Source organism: Nomascus leucogenys, chromosome 21 (assembly GCF_006542625.1).
Source record: "Nomascus leucogenys isolate Asia chromosome 21, Asia_NLE_v1, whole genome shotgun sequence".
Taxonomy (NCBI): domain Eukaryota; kingdom Metazoa; phylum Chordata; class Mammalia; order Primates; family Hylobatidae; genus Nomascus; species Nomascus leucogenys.
In genome coordinates this window covers 12,725,331-12,746,158 of record NC_044401.1, presented here as the reverse complement: position 1 = coordinate 12,746,158, position 20,828 = coordinate 12,725,331, and the positions used below count along the sequence as shown (strand labels likewise).

The window sequence follows — 20,828 nt, the reverse complement described above, 5'->3', positions numbered from 1 at the left end:
ATGTTATTTTACGACGACCTTATACTGATTAACCAATCTATTACTGTATAAATTGTTTCCAATTTGTGCCATATTACTGTACATAAATCTTAGTGCACAACCTTATTTCTTTCAGATAAATTGCTAGAAGTGAAGCTTCTGTGTGTTCCATAACAACACATACTAATTTAAAAGTCATTATCAGTTTGTGTTTGAATCATGGGACTTCTTTTCTGAGAATGCATCTTTTTTCACATCGTTTTTACACACAAAGTGCTTGGGATCACTGTTCTTTCAGAATTCTCTCAGCTCTGGAATGCCGATTAACTGTGTGTATCATACAAATTAGTATGTAGTAGTTGATAGTAGCCTTTACTTTCAGTTAAAATGAAAACCCTGCCTAATTCAAGATGAACAGTGTTGTCTTTTGCTAGGGCTAATCATAAGCCTTTTTATTTGAAGTTTGAGAAAAGCATAAGGCTACTCTACTACATTATATCTTTTGGCTCTTTGAGATAAGTGAGATGAAATATAATACTTAGAATAACAGTGAAGATAATATAATAGAGAGGCAAAATCATGTTCATTACTAAATCCCTGCCAAATGCTCAGCTACTTACTGGAAAATTAGTTTTTAATAACATAATGAAAGTGAAAGCCAATCCACTCTGTTGACTTTGAAAATGTCACTCTCTAATGTAGTAGTGGACAGCATGTAAAAAGTCCTTTGCTATATATCCTGGGATTATCCATCATATCTTCAGATATCAAGAGAATATAGATACTGGGTCCTTAGGAAGTAGACAACTAAAATGTTATATTTAGTTGGAAGGAAAGAAGCTTACTCCATCTTGCATTTATGAAGGGATACTTGTAGCTCAATGTGCAAAAAAAGCTGGGTTTTAAGAGTTATACCTCTTATTCACGGTTATGTGATAATTAAGTTTTTTCTGGGGTAGTTTTGAAATGTTTAAATGAACACAAGCATAAACGAAACAGGACTCACAGGTCTTTGATGACAGGAAGAAAGTCAGTTCGCTGCAAAATGCTTAACTGAGTGAGATTGTATAAGGTTTCAAAGTGATTTGCATTTTGAAACTAAGCCATGATTTTTTGAGTTCACAATGTTCCCTCTCAATTTATGGAGTACAGAGGCACATAATTTCAAGGACTTATCAGGCTCATTATTCACATTATAAAAAATCAATGAAACATCTGCCTTTAAAAAAATAGGCCATATATATATATATATATATATATATATATATATATATATATATATAGGTCTGGGGTGTAGTGGTGCAATCACAGCTCACTACACTGCAGCCTGAGGGACATGTCACCACAACTAACTGATTTTTTTTTATTTTTTGTGGAGACATGTGTGTTACTTTGTTGCCCAGGCTGGTCTGGAACCCCTGCCTCAAATGATCTGCCTGCCTAGACTTCCAAAATTATGGGACTACAGGCATAAACAGTGACCAAGTTTTAATTTTTAAAAGTTAATTATCTAGAATGTAAACTTAGTGAAGGCTGGAAATGTACAATTATTTTCTTAATCCAAAATACTTTATTATGGGTAATACTCATTTAATATTTATTGGTAATCACTGAGAGCCAAGGTAAAGTGATGACCCAAATGAATCGAATGTCATGACTTAAATAAGCAATTCTCAAATTAGGGGGTTTGGGTAGAAAAACAATATCAAAAAGGTCTCATAGTTAAAAAAAATCAACATGCTTAACATGCCTATTTATTTTCTTAAACTATAGAAAGCAAATCTCACATGCTTTGCTTGTAAGAATATGCACAAAAAGTACACACTGTATTAACTGAAAAACTCTAAGTACTATATTTTAATTTTGTGAATGATATGAGTGATATCATATAGACTGCTATTTTCAGTACATTATAATGTTACCAAAATGTTCAATTTTCTACCTTTAAAAAGTAGGAAAATATCCACTTGGCAACCAACCATCAAATTAATAACTGATTCAAGTAAGAATTATCAACAATACTAACAGCAGATGCACCGGAAGAGAAACAGCATATATGAAGTATCTGCCCACAAATTACTTATTATTTCCAAAACAAAAAACAGGAGTGTTATACTGAAGAAACTACTTTGTATTGGTGCATGCAAAGAGGTGAACATACTGATGTTGACAGCCAGAGTCTTTCTATATAATTGCTTAAAGCAAAAATTATCACACGGTTTTGAAGGTTAGCTACATAAGCAGAGGTAATACACCTATCAACTATAGCATGAAGGATGAGAAGAGGACAGATGGACCTATATAGTTGCAAGGTTTCTATGTTTTATGTTAAGTGGTACAACATTAACTCTAAGTGGATTGTTAAAGGACTTATTTTGTCAAAATTGATAAAAAAGCAAGACCCAACTCTATTTGTTTACAAGTTATGAATTTTACATATAAACATACAGGTTAAAAGTAAACTGATAGAAAAAGATGTATCAGGCCAACAGAAAACATAAAAAGGACTAAGTGGCTATGTTATTATCAAATAAAATAGACCTCAAGATAAAGATTACCAAACATAAAAAGACATTTCTTAATAAGTAAATGTAACATCTAATAGCAAAGTTTTGACTAGTTTTGTTACTAAAGTTTGAATGGAACACAGCCATGACTATTCATTTATGTATTGTCTATGGCTGCTTTTGTGCTACAATAGCAGGGTTGAGTTGTTGTGACAGAAATTATGTCCCACAAAGCCTAAAATATTTACTATCTGCCCCTTTACAGAAAATGTTTGCTAAATCTTGCGAAGGATTAAGTCACAAACAGGACACATGGCTGGTACAATAGTATGCCGAAAGCAAAGTTGTAAATATAGTTCATAGCTATCTGAAGGGAGGAAAAGAATCAAATTACAGAAAGACTTTGAGTTTCAGGGAATATAACTTGATAAGTACCTATAACATATGAATGAATGACCAAGGGTAGAAGTAGAAATTCAAACATATTTTCATTTAACTGACAGTGCTAACTCATGACAGAATCTCTTTTTATTCTTAAGTAACTAGTCCTTATAATATATAAGTAAATAGACCCAAAAGGACACTGACCTGATAATTTCCTAAGACACAGCATGCAGTTTCATTCTTTATTTTTGTCCTGACATTAAATTAATGAACAATTTAATATAAACTTCAACCGACCAAATTTTATGAGATGTGTCTATTTGTTCAAGTGGCAAGTGTAAATAGTAAAAGGAAGTGTGTTAATGTATACTTTGGAGACAAACTCTCCCCAGCATAATTTTAAGAGGATGTGAGTAATCCTAATATAATGATGCACTTCCTAAGTTTTGTTTTTTCCATTAGGAAATGGACATGCATACACACATACAAAACCCTGACTATGGTGGTGGTTCAAATTTGATTAAATTTTTTTTTAGAAAAAAAATATTTACACACACTTTTGCTTTTTCAATATGAGGTACAGTCCAACAAGAAAAAAAAAAGTAACTGATATAGTAAAGGCACTCAGAAAAATAGAAACAATATGAAAGGTGTTACAAGAGACAGAAAGAGATGAAGGATGATGATTAGTACTCACCTTCAAAGCTGGACTTTCCTCTTTAGGGAGAGAAGATTAGAAATAAACAGGTTAAAATTACATTAAAAAGGGGCTACTACATATATATAATGGGGTAATTATTTATATAGATCTTTAAGAAAAGGAAAATTGAGTTCTTTAAACACATACTTGTGAGAATGGGATAGATCTGCATTATCTAATAGGATGGTTATCAAAATTAAATTTAATAAAATTAAAAATTTAGTTTTTTCAGTTGCAAAGGCCAAATTTCAAGTGCTCAATGGCCACTTTTAGCCACTGGCTATGGTACTGGACATCATAGAACACTGCCATTATCACAGAAAATTGTATAGGGCAGCACTAGGCTAGGCTGCCTCAAGATGTCTAAATTGTAAAGATAAATTGATTTTCCCTAGAGTTTTTGGTTCATTCATTCATTATTTCTTTAACGTTTTGTCTCTTTTATAGAACCTTTTATTCTTATCTATCCACTTAAACTTTTTCATATTTGGTTGAAAATGCATGCAATTTCAAAAAAGAAACAGAATGTACCTCCTCTATAGAACAAATAGTAATTTAAAATGTTTTACTCTGCATAATACTTTTAAAAAAATTTCCAGAACTGTACAAATCTAAATTCACTTAAATCAGAGACATTATGGTGAAGAAAACACCAAGTAAAATTAATGAATGTATTGGTATAGCAATAAAATCAAACAAAATATTGATGTAAAAACTTTTCTTACAGAGTAGTTAGAGCATGTGATTCAAATGAAAAGTACAGAAGGACCCTTGTATTTAAAAAAACCATAAAGATATGTAACCTATCCTTTAAAATTAAATGAAACAATTAAAAACTATTAGGACAACACATTAAATACAATTAATATCAGAATTAACAGTAAATAATATTTTTCTGAATATGCAGCAAGAGTAGAATCCAAATTATCCTCACGTAAATCATAAGAAACTTATAATTAATTATAGATGCTCTGGACCACTATGCAACATTTGAAAAAAGAGAAAAAAACATTAAATATACCTTACAAATAATTCTACAAGTTCTTAGATTTTTTATGAGACAGCTATTGTGTTAAATGTGAACATTTAAATGTAATAGTTTAACACAATAAGTTTTCTAATTTTTATACATTCTATTACCATTGCATTTTTTTCAAATTTAGAAATTATGCCACAGCAGCAATAAAAATTATTTTAAATTCACTAATATTTTCTTTTGTGCTCCTTCAGAGAAAAACTTCTCTAGCAGTAAAATCATACCTTCTCTCTTTTTACTTTACTTTTTACTTTTACTCTCTCTATATTTTTATTTTGTAATCTTTAGGATTGTTATATCAAGAAAGTTTGGTCTTAAGATCTAAATAATCACGAATGAGAATAAATAAGACAGGCAAAACAGAACAGAAAGCAACTAAGAAAAAGGAAAGAACCTTAGAAAAATGATAATGGAGGTTAAAAATGATTTTCTAATGTAAGAACCAAAGAAAGCCTTAAGCAATAAAAGCCAGAAACAAAAAGTAAAACTTAAAAAATTAAATTTCTATTCAAACTATCAAATAAGAAACATGCATCAGGTCCGGTCTTTACTAAATTAGATAATAACTTCTTATTGTTATGAAGTCACAAATTAACTCCCCTACCCACCCCCCTTCAATAGACAAATACATCAAAAATATCACGAGATTACAAATTCCAAAATGCCATAATGTCTATATACTGAGATTCACGGTTTCTGGATTTATTTTTCCACCACTTAAACTGTGGATCATTGCTATCATGTGGGAGTGTTTGTTTAATTCCTCTTGCTGAAGTTTCACCAAGGACTCTTTCTCTTCCAAACGACCTTCTAATTGTGCCTTTTGAACCTCTAGGGAGGAAGCCTAAGGAATTGGGGTTGGGAGAGGAGGAAGAATTGAGAAGAAAAATAACTTTAATGTTTTCTCTATACATATATTTTAAGATGCTTTTATTTTTTATTGTACAACAACCATTTCAAGACATACTATAAATATTATACTTCAGTTTATTCAATTACATGGTAAGTTTAAAATGAATAATCATTAAACACTATAATACAAATTGAGAATACACTTTCAACTTGTCTTAAGTTAATGCCAGCAGCTGAAATTCTGCAGAAAATACTACACACTACATATTAAATTACTAATACGATAATCACATTAAAGCAGAACCAGAAAAACTGTAGATGTGGTACTAAATTTTATGCCTCTTCTGTTACTCAGTAGTAGTAGATCAGTCTTTTAATCCTAGTGTGTTCACATCTTCCTGGTAGTAAACAGGCCAGAAAGTACAATTCATAGCTACCACTCAAGCTATGCAACCATGGTAATATAGAAAGAACCCTGGACTCAGACTCAGAATATATATCTATTGATTCACTTATTAGCTGTGTGACTTTAGTAAGTAACCTCAGACTCAGTTTCTTCAGTTGTAAGTTGAAAATATGTATTAATATTAACATATTATATAATATTTGTTAAAGTGAAAATTATACAGCTACCTATATATGACATCAAGTACTGGTAACCCCTTTCTGTATTCTTTGCACATTGAAAATAGCAGGTGCTGACACAAAGTATCTGTTTAATAACTGCTTGACTATTTTAGAAAATACATTATGAAAACCTCGTAACAAATGATACTCAAGCTGCTTTGAGATCCTAATATCTTCTAAAAAATTTGCTGAAGAAACAGTACATTCCTTTATCCATATTCACCCTTTTCACAACAGACTTTTTCATTTTACTGCAAATGAGAAATGGAACAGATTCTTACCTTAATGCTCAACTCTTTTCTTATCTGTTCTGTTCTGCTTAATTCTTTTCTAAGGATATCAATGGTTTCTCCCTTATCTTCCCTTTCCTTTTGTAAGGTTTTAATCTTTTCTTCTTGTACTTTTGTTTTTTGATGCAAATCTTAAAAGAAAAAAAAAGTCAAGTATATACTCAGAGGTCTTACACTGGCTACTCTGAAATGGTTTAGTAGCTACTGTAAGAGCAAAAGAGAAATAACTAGAACAATGAAGAGAAACTTCTTTTATGACAGTATTCTATAGAAAATACCAAATCTCCGTGTCTTTCTTCTATCGTCTGTTCTAAATATAATATGCTATATAGGTAAAGGACAATTCTCAAAGTGTAAGGGTTAGAAAAGGGAGAGCCACAACTATGAAAAATTATATAGGTAGGTGCCTGCGCTCTAAAGCAAGTGAGAACAAAAATGTTTTTCAGGATCATTTCAAATATACCATTAAGAAGCTAGTAACTAAAAGTTACCTAATACTGCCACCTGCTGTTATGTTCCTTAAATATTTTTTTATTTTGAAAAGGGCAATCCATAATCCTATGTGATTTAATGAAGGAACAGAAAACCAAATACTCCAAGTTTACACTTCTAAGTGGGAACTAAACATTGAGTACACATAGACATAAAGATGGAACCAATAGACACTGCAGACTAGAGTTGGCAGGAGGTTGAAAATTACCTATTGCTACCTATTTGGTACTATGCTCACTACCTGGGTGATGAGATCCATACCGCAAACCTCCGTGTCATGCAATATACCCAATGTAACAGACCTGCACACATGCCCCCGATTCTAAAAGTTGAAATTATAAGAAAATTAAATTAAATTAAATGGGCAATCATCTCTTTCCTTTTTTTTTTTTTTTTTTTTTTGAGACAGTCTCGCTTTGTCACCCAGGTTGGAGTGCAGTGGCGTACTGCAGCCTTGACATCCCAGGTTCAAGAGATTCTCCCACTTTAGCCTCCTGAGTAGCTGGAACTACAGGTGCACACTACCACACCTGGCTAGATTTTTGTATTTTTTGTAGAGACAGGGTTTCACTATGTTGCTCAGGCTGGTCTCAAACTCCTGAGCTCAAGCAATCTACCCATCTCCGCCTCCCAAAGTGCTGGGATTACAGGAGTGAGCCACTGTGCCTGGCCAATTTCTTATAGCTCCTAAATTTAAAAAATATACTGCTTTTTCAACTTGATTAAACTGAAGTGCTTTTGTGAAACATTATGTCAAGAAAAGGGAAGCCATTTCAAATATGATTTAAGGTTTAAAACAATAAGTAGAAAATAAAAAAGCAAACAAAACCACTCATGCTTCCAAAATAAATACATTAAAAATAGACAATGTATTAAATAAGAAGCCACTTACTTGCTAGCTTATGTTCTCTGTCTACTAGCTGATTCTGTACTTCTTTTCTCTGTTCTTCTTTCTCTATTAATTGGGCAATACTTCTGAAGTTATAAAAAAATAGAAGAAAACATTAATGAACCACCTGCCATTTGTAACTTTTTCTCCCTAACAAGCACTTTGGGAGGACAAGGTGGGCAGATCACAAGGTCAGGAGATCGAGACCATCCTGGCTAACATGGTGAAACCCCGTCTCTACTAAAAATACAAAAAAAAAAACAAAAAAGAAGGTCTCGCTTTGTCATCCAGGCTGGAGTGCAGTGGCATGATCTTGTGCTCGCTGCAACCTCTGCCTCCTGGGCTCAAGTGATTCTCCTGCCTCAGCCTCCTGGGTAGTTGAGATTACAGGCACCTGCCACAAAACCCAGCTAATTTTTGTATTTTCAGTATTTACAGAGTTTCGCCATGTTGGCCACGCTAGTCTCAAACTCCTGACCTCATGTGCTCCACCCACCTCAGCCTCCCAAAGTGCTGGGATTACAGGCGTGAGCTACCACGCCTGGCCTTTAAAACAAAATTTCTAGGAACAGCAATTGCCTGTAAATTCCACCAAATATATATCTTATATCTAAAATAAGTGACAATTCTATTAATTTTATCAATAAAAAACAATGTTCTATATAAAGAGAATCATTTTGTTTTTGAAAAATCCTACATTTTCAGAATATAGAACTAGAGATTTTACTTTTCGTTTTGTTCCTTGAGTGACTCATTCAACTTTTTCACTGTCTCAATTTGTTTATTCAGAGAATCACATGTGATCTGTAAATCTTTATTCTTCTTTTCAGTACTTTCATTTCTGAAAAGACAAGAAAATGAGTTGGCATCATTATGGAGGAAAACATGGAGAAAAGAAACTTACAGTGTTTTCTTTACTATCTCTTCTAACCAAACTGCATATGCTGGAAGAGAAGGAATGTTATGAAGAAGCAGGACATAAACAGAATTTGATCTACTCTAAAAGGCAGTAAATACATGTTTTGGTTGACTGATGTGGTAAAAATTACCATGAAATAGAAATGCGTGGGGCATTAATCTCATATAAAGCCTTATTTTACAGATGATATTGCATTACATAATTTGCTATAAATAAGTTTAGGGTTCTACATTTGTCTCTTTAAAACTCTGCATCTAATAGTCCTATTTATTTTACCTGCAAGGTAAACACAGAAAAAAATCCTTTCTAAAGTGATACTTTGATACTCAACTACCATAAGCATAAAATGTCTTTTTTATTTCACTAAGTACAAAGATTTTTAAAAAGCAACCCAAAAACCAAACCAAAACAAACAAAAAAAACCAGTAGCCAAACTTGGCCAGCAGTTTTTGTATCTAATCCTTACAGGAATTTTAACAATCTGAGTTTGAGTACCTTTAGACAGTCCTGACCATTACAAATGACCTTTTCCCCAGCTAGCTTCATTCACATGTTATCCACTTGTCCATTCAAGGAATTTCACCTTCTGGCCCCTAAATCTCTAGCTGGAACATAAGCAGGTCTTACAAACCACGTATTTTTCTTGGACCCTGCCTATCTCTTAGGTTCTCTATGTGAGACAAAGCAGGGATCCCCTTTTTAGGAGGACTGAGGACCTCAAGCTGGAAAATAAAGGAAAATCCTGAGTTCACCCAAGGGAAATTCCAGGGACCTAGCTAGCCCTAGAAGTAAATAAGTAACTTGTTAAACAGGAAGGTAATAGTAGCCTAAATCAAAGTTAACAAACTTAAGAGTACCAGTGATACCTGATTCTTTATAGAACTTAAAGAAAACAACTTAACACATGTCCCTGAGTTATATTTCAGAGACCCGGACCCTCACTGAGGAACCCCACTGACCAGATCCATTGACAAGTAGACCTCAGATAAGGGGGAAATGAAGGCTGAATTTTAACCACTGTTCTTTGTTCTAAGTTTCTTCCTCAGGGTCTTGAACAAAGTCACTCTCCCTAGCTAGTTAACATTTTTCTACTGACCCCAAATGTTTAAACAAAGCTGCTCTTGCTTAACCAACTGCAAATCGAAAAATCGTTGGGCCTACCCATGACCTGTAAGCCCCTGCTTCACAATATCCTGTCCTTTAAACTTAAACCAATGTGTAACCTTTAACTATTTATGATTTTTGCCTGTAACTTCCACTTTCCTGAAATTTACCCGCCTTTAAAAATCCTTGCTTTCAAGCTATTGGGGAGGTCAGGATTTGAGCATTTGGCTGCCTGGTCCTCCTTGCTTGGCACCCTGCAGTAAAAGCCTTTTTTTCTATCACTGCAAACCTTGGTGCAGATACCTGGTTTTACTATATTGAGCAAACGGACCCCATTTCAGTTCTGTAACGTATTTTCTTCACTGCTGAAGTTCTCAACTTGGCTTATCACTAATACCACACTTTATCAGTGGTGCCTCAAACAATCAGACTTCGTAAAAAGTTGCTGGGGTAAATATCCTGTTAAAAAATCACTTTGTCATCATTTTCTAGATACTATTCATTTCTCACCCTTCATTATTATTGATGGGGAAATAAGCATATGTACCATGCCAAGCTAAAAATTTCTGTATCTCTGTATTAACAACATAGAACAATCTTAAAATATAAAGCAATAAACAAGTTCCCCTAGAGTGTTTTTACTTTTATGGGTTGGTAGAAAATACATAATTGTTCCTGGTCTTCCCTGTAATTCAGAAGTTTTACAACTGGCCTAAAAAGATAAAAGAGTTTATAAGGGAGAAAAAAACCAATCAAACTTTGTTAGTAGGCACACGAATTGGTGCAGATTGAGCAACAGTAATTTGAAAATCCAAAATCAGTCTAAAATCGAAAGTGCTCCAAAATATTAAACTTTTTGAGTGCTACCATTGTGTTCAAAAAGGATACTCAATCTGTGTCACATTTTGGAGGAAAATTTAGAAATATCTATCAAAATATTAAATATACATAGCCTTTAACTTAGGAATTCACCTATGTGAACTTATTCTACAGATATAATCACACATGTAAGTAAACTATAATCAATGACATTAAAAGATGAGTTAAACACTTAACACCTAAATTTCCATTCTATTAGGCTGAATGATATGAAATTGCCAATATTCAACTACTTTTGATCTGCAGAAATGACCATTCAACCTAATACTAATTTGACAACTAATTTTATTTAAAAATTATTAATGAAGTGCCTAACTATGCAACAAGCACTCCTGCAGGCCCTAGGGATCTGTCAGTGATCAAAACAGACAAACTTGTCCTTGTGGAGCTTATCTCCCAAATGACTGCTGACTGTATGAATACATAAAAGAAGTCAACTGGAAAGACCTGTATTTTGTTTCCAACATTGATACTGAGTTTGAGGAAGCAACACTTCATTTCACAATGACTTAAGTTTCTTGCTAATTACTTACCTCATGTGTTATCAGAATATATGAAATACTTACAAAAGGATTTTCGGGTCTCAGAAAAGAAATGCTGTGTGTTCATTCTAGGTTCTAACCTTACACAGAAGATTTTACTTTATTTACCTCTGAAGAAGTTCCATGTAGGATTCTGTCAGTATTTCATGCTCTTCAGCCACAGCCTCTAACTTCCTATTATGTTGAAAGAGATGCTCAATATCACTCTGGGCTCTTTCTGATTCAACTTGCTGTGCCTTCAGCAACACACTAAGCTCTTCATTTTTTCTCTCAACTTCTTTCAACATACTAGCAAGTGTCCGTGCCTTAAAAAAAAAAAAAGAAGATAGACTTTACCACTATCATCTATATCATATACTCAACACATACCTACAATTTAAAAGTTTACTAAGTATCTAATAAGCTGGTATCTGTTGGGTCATGCAAAGTGTATTAGTCATATATACTTAGGACTTTACTTCTAATAAGTTGGATACTGTTTTAGTTTTTTTTTATTTAATACATTATCTGATAAAAACAATCTCACTATGATCAAATTAATGGAAATGGATACAACTGCAGCAACATGAAGGTAGCGCTACATACAGTATTCAATTAAAAAGTTATGGTCCTCAGAGGTAGCCATTAACACTAAACTGCTAAGTGTGCACACCATCAACATTCTCATTTCAGGTGAAAATTAAGAACAAAATCTTAACGACATCACAGATGCTTAATCAAACACTTAAAATTAAGCTAGTATAATCAAAGAATGTAACCTATACCATAACCTGCATGTATTTATTATGTGATATGAAACAGTAAAAAAGGAGAAAAGTCACTAGAATAAAAAGTTGGTTCCCCCCAGCCCTTTGGATTTTATTTTAGAATGCCAGACAAAACCCTAAGCCTTTCTCTGTTTTTATGACTTTGTGAAGAAGCTGTATCCAGTTATTTAGTGGTATTTTCATAAGAAACTTTTCCAGTAACACGAATAAAATATTAAACTCTCTAATAAAATACAAGACATGTCCAACAGACAGAGAATATAAGAATGTGCTATGAGGGGAGGCAAAAATTATTTTAATATCACTAATGTTCTTTCTTGTAATTTGTGACAAATTCAACATACCAGTTAAAACAAATGAAACCATGTTAAAATAAGAAAAAAAGAAAGAAATATAGGGAAAAAAAAGAATATCATTATTCTGAAAAGACTTAAGAGGCATTTTACTAGTCACTTATTTTGATGCATCTTTCAAAAGCCAGGAACACTTTATTATAATTCATTCATTATAAATAATATCAAGTTGTATAGATTCCATTTGTATCTGCTGGAAATTTCATATTACTGCAGTAAGTTCACTCTTAAGGTATACATTATATATGTACGTAATACAATGCCAAATTTACTGAGCACCTATTATGTGCCAAGTGCTATGCTAGGGCCTGGAGCTATAGAAGCAGTCTTTGATACCATGAGTGGGGGAAAAAAGAATTTCCACATGGTTTGAAAAATGTTACTAAGAGATAAGCATAGGTTTGATACACAGAGGAAGGATCGACAAACATATGTGTGGGAAGGAGACCAGAGTAGGCTTCTGGGTAATGGGGGTATTTTAACTGAAATCTGAAGGATTATGAGTTAGGCAGAAAAGAGGAAAATGTGTTCCAGATATGGAAAGTCAAGTGCCACGACAAGGAAATACCAGAATATGTCAAGTTCCAGAAAAAGCAAAGTGGCCTAACATGGTTGACTGCAAAGAATGTGCAGAAATGAAAGATGTGGATTGAGGCCTATGTAGTTAGAATCCTTATATGCCAAACTAAAGAATTTTAATGATATTCTGAAAGCAACAGCAGCTACTGTGAAAGATACTCAGCACAAGAGGGACAGGATCATTTTACTGCCTTACAGATCCCTGGGGGAGGGGCTAGGTGAAGGGGGTAGAACCAAGGAAAGATGACTGGCTGTAGAGTATCTGAGAAGAGGGTAGAAGACTACAGGTAGGAAGACTAATTGCTCTGCTATGATTCATACAAAAAATGAAAAGGATCCAGCCTATAACAAATAGTGGTAGAAACACAGGGCAGAAAAGAGTAATATTTAGAAGGTAGAATCAACTGGACTTGGTGAATAATTATAGGAGGTAAAAACTGTGTGATTTCCAGGGTTCTTATCTGTAGAACACTAAAAACAGTAGAGGGAATACATAAGAATAATTTTAAGAAGGGAAGGGTGATTAGTTCATTATTGGTTATGCTGAGTTTGTGGTATTTGCTGTATATTTTAATGGAGCAACATAGGCACCTAGAGCTCAGGAAAATGATCTGTGCTTGACATATAAAATTAGGAACATTACTATTTTGGTAACCATTGAAACCACAGAACACATAACTAAAAGAAAAAGGTTTAGAATATAATCCCCAGAGTCCCCAACACTTAAAGGTACAACATAAGTAATATAGGAAAATAATACTAGGTAGCCAAAAAAAATCAGGTAACGATGTAACCAAAATTAAAGAGGACAGAATTTCAGGAAGAAGGAAGGAGGCATGTCAAATGCTAAGGAGAATTTACTTCAATTAGAGTAACAAATGCGTAACTAATATTTTGCATGTTTTACTTCATTTATTAATTTTTCTACAAGTCAGATGTGTCTTTATATTCTACACACCTCTGTTTCAGCTTGAGTTCTTTGACAGTGATGTTGAGCAATCAGTCTATCAGCCTGCGCAAGGGCTAGAGCTTTTGTTTCCAAAAGATCTTGTAGCCTGCTTTCTTTGGACTACAAGAAAACATATCATTAATTTTCATTTTAGGAATACATCTATTAAAGCTTATTACACATCGTTAAAATAAGCTTATACTCACAGCTAATGTGGATAGTTTCATTTCATATACATCCATTATGTCAGATATTCTCACATCACAAATCTGATCCTTTACCTACATTTTGAGAGAGTAAAAAAAAAATCAGAAAATTTTAATAAAATATTTTGACACGATGACAAAATAAATGCCTACTTCAAAACTAGATCATTAAAACTTAATGATGAGTAACAAAATAAAAACAAATGCTACATCACATAGGTCACAAATATATATATATTTTTTTGAGATGGGTCTCACTCTGTCACCCAGGTTGGAGTGAAGTGGTGTGATCTCAGCTCACTGCAACCTCTGCCTCCTGGGTTCAAGTGATTTTCCTGCCCCAGCCTTCAGAGTAGCTGAGACAACAGGCATGCGCCACCACGTCCAGCTAATTTTTTGTATTTTTAATAGAGATGGGGTTTCGCCATATTGCCCAAGCTGGTCTTGAACTCCTCAGCTCAGGTGATCTGCCTGCCTTGGCCTCCCCAAATGCTGGGATTACAGGCATAAGCCACCGCACCCAGCAAAATGTTGAAATTTTGACTGATTTTTCTTATTTCCAAATTTTCCAGAATATTGTTATTTCTTATATTAAGTTTTCAATAGTGAAATCTGTACCTGACAGTGTTTAGATACATGTTATAATTGGGACTGACATATAGCTAATGTGTACCAGGTTATAATTGCTATTTTTCACTCACCACCATTCCAGACTGAAGTTTCTCTATTAATTCTTCAATATTCAATCCAGGAACACCATCTTTCAAATGAGGAGGAGTTAAACACTTTATTGATGTTGGAAAACTGTGATTTGATGATTGCCAGGGCATTTTTCTGGGTATATGTTCTGTTTCCTGTTGTCTATAGGCATTGTTTGCTGCTATACTTTCTCCAAGTCTGAATGGGAGTCAAAGAAAGGAAAAAAAATTATATGAAAATAGAAAAAAAGGCAGACTTAGTGCAGAATTAGGGAATTTTTAAGAATGGGTCCTTTTTTTGAATAGAAGTCTTCAAATAATCTTGGAGACCATGATGAAATGAAGTCTTGGGAAATATTCCAAATTTTCCAGAACACCCACTTTTCTGTTTTTAACCCTTTATAATGACAGCTTCAACTCTGGTTTGGAGGCATTGTAAGACTAGTTCATGAGTGTGGATTATCTGTAATAAGTACAGAGTTACTGGTACTGGTCAGAATAATGTTCTTATCATGGGTGATATCACCTGGCCTTTACGTCCTTAGTCCTTTTCCTTTCTCACTCAGTACATACTTTTCACCAACCTGACTTCCATTCTATCCCTTTGAAATCCTCCTTCTCCTACCTCAGGCCTTCATATGAGCTGGTCCTTTATCTGGAACACGCTTTCTACCGCAAAAAAAATATATATATATTTTTTTCACTTATCTCTTAACTAAAGTGCAAACTGCATGATGGCAGGCATTCAGCCTACTTTACTATAGGCTGGGCATGGTGGCTCACACCTGTAACCCCACCACTTTGGGAGGATCACTTGAGTCCAAGAGTTCAAGACAAGCCTAGGCAACCTGGTGAGACCCTACCTCTATAAAAAAATAAATAAATTAAGCAGGTGTGGTGGCACAAGCCTGTGGTCCCCGCTACTCAGGGGGTTGAGTTGGGAGTATCACTTGAGCCCCAGAGGTCGAAGCTGCAGTGAGTCATGATCACACCACTGCACCCCAGTCTGGGTGATAGAGTGAGACCCTGTCTTGAAAACAAACAAGTAAATACACACACAAAAAAACCCTACCTACCAATGCATCCATAATATAAATTCAGCTTATTAAACTGCCCAAGATAATGTCAAATAAGGGCATTAAATAGTAAGCATAAAATGGACATCTGAGATAATGCCCAAAGAAAAAATTATTTACAACACAAATAAGACAGGGAATGCCAAAACACAGTGAAAATGGTGGGAAGGCCTCACACACAGAGGCAGAGGATAAGACTCCCATGTTCAGTGAGGCTGCAGATTTCCCCTTTGAAGCTTTTAAGGTTTTGTTTCATGTCAGATTACCAGTTTATGCAAGCAGGCCACCACAAAATAGAGCAGCTTTACAGACCACTTTTAACTTGTAACTTGAAAAGCTTCCTGTGTATTTTTGTTGCTGCTGTTAAAACAATATTTATTATAAAATTAAGGGAATTTTGGTTATATGTCCTCTAGGTCTTACATCCCATACTTTAACTCTTAAGGTATGATGACCTAAATTGCTAATTCTGAAAAGTGGAATTGCTAAATCAGTGAATAGCACACAGCATGGACCAGCACTTTTTCTTATAGGTCAAGATAGTAAGTATTTTAGACTCAAGGGCCTATCTGGTCTCTGTCACAATCACTCAATTCTGCTTTTATAGAGTGAAAGCAACATAGACAGAGTATAAAAATGAGTGGGTGTGGCCATATTCCAATAAAACTATTTACAAAAACAGGTGCCTGTCCACTGGCCAGTTTTCTGACCCCAGTATATAGGGAATATCTTACCTGTTTATCAACTACTTCAAATTATTCAAACCATTTTTACAAATTCATACATATAAATGACTTAAAAAAATTTTAAACCAGACTCCTAAAAGACATTTAGTTCAGAGAGCCCTGAAACTGAATTTTTTTTGAAACATAATTGCAAATATTCTTATTGCTTACAAGTAACGAGTATAGTAGAAAATTTTGCCTGGTCATCATTTTTCCACTTTCTGATAAAAGCTTAGATTTTTTTCTTTAGGAACTCTCCTATTCTCCTATCCCAACTAACTTTTAGTCCACATCATTCTCATGGATAACCCAAGCCTGGTCAATGACTAATGCTTTTCCTTAAACAGTCAGGAAGGAAAAGCTCTTTCTATGGAGGAACTAAACTGGGAGGATGTAAGCTTAAGAGTGTCCAGAAGTTATCATTAAAAAGAAGTGGCTAGAGACATAGAGGGATAGTACCTGAAGAACATTTAACTGCCTGGATCTAGCTTTTCCCTGAGTGAGTATACATCTGAACTTTTCATTTATAAGAATCAAACATTTTTAGAAATCACTTGAAAAATTACTATTACAATGAAGTCTTCATTTCACTAATTTGCTTGTGTATCTACACTGAGGACTAAAGAAACATAGCAGGGTATTCCAACACCAGAAGAGATACACCGCTAATGATTACAACTCACACTAAAGCAGGAAAATCTGGCAGTGGAGCAGCTTCCAATAATATTCTCAGTCCAGACTGTACTTGTTCTCTATTATCTGACGTTAAAGCAAAAGCCAAAGGAGTAATCAAACGTGGGTCCTAAATAAATCAGAAACCAAAAAAGAAGAAGCAGAAAGAATAAACAATGTCAGCTCTTTTAGATAGCAGGTGAGTAAATATATGTAAATCTTAATTCTAGGCAAATTCTAAAATGTTTCTAATGTTTGAATATATTATAGTCTATATTATAATATAGTTTGAATATATTATACCTTGTTATAGCTGTTTACACTGCCATGCAATCAATATTAACACTAGTTTAAAAAAAATCTGGCAAAGGTTTTGAATGCTTTCAAATGTGCCTATGAAATTATGCCTTATATATTTTCGTGGATTAAAAAACCCACAACTGACTGATGTGTAGAATTAATGTTTTTTTCCAAGCTATCATTTAAAAGAAAAAAATGGCCAATCACTTCCAAATTAAGGCTATAAAATAAAAAGTAAAATTCAAATTAAATTAGAACATTTAAATTTAAAGATCAAAAAAATACAGTTACTTCAATCATTCATGTCAGTAAATATTTTACATTAGTATTGTAAGCCCCAAGTCATCAACATATATCTAAAATGTCTGGGACCAGAAGTGTTTCAAATTTCTGATTTTTTTCAGATTTTAGAATATTTACATGTACTTACTGGTTGGGCATCCCTAATCCAAAAACCCAAAATGCTTCAGTGAGCACTTCGAGTATCACCTTTGAGCCTCATTTTGGTACTTAAAACGTTTTGTTTTTTGGAGCATTTCAGATTTCAGATTTTCAAATTAGGGATGCTCAACCTGTATTATGAAAAACATATCTTAAATAATGGACATAACATCAGTTTGACTCCTTTAAAAATACATTGAGATATTAGTGAAGAAAATATTAAAATATAAATCCCTTATAATTAAAATATTGAGTACCTTGTAGGTACTTGAGTATAATCCAATGTCACAGAACTGTGATAAGAGCAGAGCTTTATCTCCAAAACTCTCAATGGTAAGCCTCATTATTTCCAGTTTGTAGTCGAGGAAATTGAAGTTGAGAGAGGTGAAATAACTTACTCAAGCCTGTACTAAGAACCAGTAGAGTCAGCATTTGAACTCAGTCCTTTAAACATGCTCTCAAAACATACCATTGGTCCCTGCCTAAGGTTTCAGTTTTGGCTTCTATACTGTCTATACAGTCACTAGAGACGTCTCTGTTAAGCTACTGTAGTAACTTAATTCACACATTTTTGTTAAACATCTGTTGTAAAGGTAGCTGTTGTAGATATCAAGGTAGATATTATTACACAAAGTTTTTAAGAGGCTAATATTTTGGACTAGTCTCCTCCACTATGCTTTAGCAGACCAGATCAAACTAGAAAGGAGTCACTGGGTGAGTGCCATGTAATCAAACTGCACTTCGAAATGGGCCAGTTTTCCAAAAAACCAGGTTTCAGTCAACCTGAGTCAGTGTAATAAGGAAGCCCCCTTTATTATAACTCTATAAGAAAAGTAACTTTGAAATGACCAATCTGCTTTTAGTTCCCTATTTGTGCTTTCTTCAGCCCTTTTCTGGACTATAAAGTCAACCTTCTCTGCTTAGCCCAGGGGAATGATTCATTCTATTTTACAGAATGAGGCTGCCAAATTCTAGAATCATAAATAAAAGCCAGTTAGAACTTTGAACTAAATTTGTTGTACTTTGTCTTTTGATAACATCTAGAGATCATATTCAGCTACTATTATCATTGAAATTTGTGAGTTAGCTATTTTCTGCACAGCCCTTCTAATTATCACAATCAAGTCTTTTTCTTCCAGCTGTTTCCCTATCCCCTTAATACCCTACCCATCAACCCTAACCAAAAACAAAAATCCTAAAACAAATACCACTCTTCCTCCAATGCCAACAGAAACAAATGAAGAAATGTACAAATACAATACAAGAAAGGAAAAGGCTGAGGAAGCAGCACTATTGTGAACATTCTCTACATTAGTGTCATGAGCACTTATGTTCAATTCCTGTGAAAGTATATAAAATAACTGTGCAGTGAGACTATTATAACTGCTTAAGACAACAACTTTAAACTTTCTTCTCATTGCCAATTCTAAGAGAATTATCTTCTAAAGATTAAGAATACTAAAACAGAAACCTATATTAGGACCATTTATGTATGAATAAACTTCAATGTTTGAAGAGTTTAAACTCACCTGAAGGATTTTGTAGAAGCTTACTTCCATACCAGGAATCAATGGTTTAAGTTTGTTAATCAAATCAAGAGTTTTCAAAATTATATCAGCAGCAAGTTTGCTTTAAAGATAAATAGCATTTAAATTAGATAACTGAAAAATTTCTTAGAGCTTGTTTCTGTCCAAAATTCTAAAGAAAATGAAAAAACCAACACTTGTGTTTTTAAAATTCAAGATGATAAAGTCCTGTTTCTATTGAGAAGTAAAAATCTCAAAGCAATCAACATTCTTAAAACTCAAGACCCAAAAAGAACAAACTGGCATTAATAGCCTTAGTTTAGACAGTGTTTCTTTTACTACCAACATGCTTCAACTTTCTGTTTCAAGTAAGCAGTAGTTTTGAAACATAGTCCATTTAATTCTTAGCTTTGTCACTAGAATATCAACAATAGATGGTAACCTTAGGCAATATAGAATATCTAATATGTAATGAATGAATTACACTACGTCATGTTCTGAGTTTTGAACCTGAAAGGAGTATACAAATATAAAAACAGATAATTCTTACTCTAAAGGTGCACAATTACTGAAAATTGTGACATTTGTGGAAACAGAAACAAATCACAGTGTCTAGCACTCAGCAGGTCCTCAGTAAAGATTAGATGGACTTAATTCATGAGGAGGGAAGGGGTATAAAGTAATATCTTTTTACCATCAGTGAAAATCCACCTTTAACCATAATTCCTGACCTGCCAAGGAAGGAGAGTTGTCTGTTATTAAAAACCCTTTAGCAGTGACAGATTTCCTTGTAATAAAACTACCCTTCTGTTTTTTCATGCTTTTCATTTAAAAAAGTAAAATTACTGAGGCAATGTCAAAAAGGAGCTCCAGAAATGTTCAGAACCCTTAGATAATTATAGTAAGTTAAAACAAGACAAAACAAACCTAAACAATAAAAAACAACAAATGTTAATACCTTTCTTCAAAAAGCACACAATCTACAAATTGAATGAATTTACAAAAAATTCATTATGAAAATGTTTGTTAATCTGTTACTATAACCTTAAGTTATAACCAAAGGATGGTCCTCCAAAAGGATGAGAATCACCACATCTTTTGATTTTTTACGGCCTTGCCATTTTGTTATTAAGAGTTTATATACTCACCATAATTCAGAATCTGCGACCTTTGTTCCAAATCCCAGGTCAATCTTGCCATATGTAAATTGTTGTTCTATAAGAGTGGTACACTTGACAGTTGTCAAGATTTTTGCAATATGCATTTTTAGTGTATCATCTCCACAGAGAGGTAAGTTTTGTTAAGATATACAACAAAAAAATTCTCACTTTATGTG

The 20,828-nt window shown here is 33.7% G+C and overlaps 1 protein-coding gene across 1 annotated transcript in view; it reads right to left on the bottom strand.

Annotated features, from left to right (window-relative positions):
• Nucleotides 1–4,683: 4,683 nt before the first annotated feature.
• The window catches only part of CIP2A (cell proliferation regulating inhibitor of protein phosphatase 2A), a 38,476-nt gene continuing 22,331 nt past the window's right edge, over nucleotides 4,684–20,828 (bottom strand). Inside the window, exons 11-21 of the mRNA XM_003261777.3 lie at nucleotides 20,641–20,782; nucleotides 19,496–19,595; nucleotides 17,237–17,355; nucleotides 14,756–14,951; nucleotides 14,055–14,129; nucleotides 13,858–13,968; nucleotides 11,309–11,505; nucleotides 8,484–8,597; nucleotides 7,760–7,842; nucleotides 6,367–6,506; nucleotides 4,684–5,450 (exon numbers count right to left, since the gene is read on the bottom strand). Of these exons, the coding sequence (XP_003261825.1) occupies nucleotides 5,280–5,450; nucleotides 6,367–6,506; nucleotides 7,760–7,842; nucleotides 8,484–8,597; nucleotides 11,309–11,505; nucleotides 13,858–13,968; nucleotides 14,055–14,129; nucleotides 14,756–14,951; nucleotides 17,237–17,355; nucleotides 19,496–19,595; nucleotides 20,641–20,782 (1,448 nt within the window). The 3' untranslated portion in view covers nucleotides 4,684–5,279. The remainder of the gene's footprint in view (nucleotides 5,451–6,366; nucleotides 6,507–7,759; nucleotides 7,843–8,483; nucleotides 8,598–11,308; nucleotides 11,506–13,857; nucleotides 13,969–14,054; nucleotides 14,130–14,755; nucleotides 14,952–17,236; nucleotides 17,356–19,495; nucleotides 19,596–20,640; nucleotides 20,783–20,828) is intronic.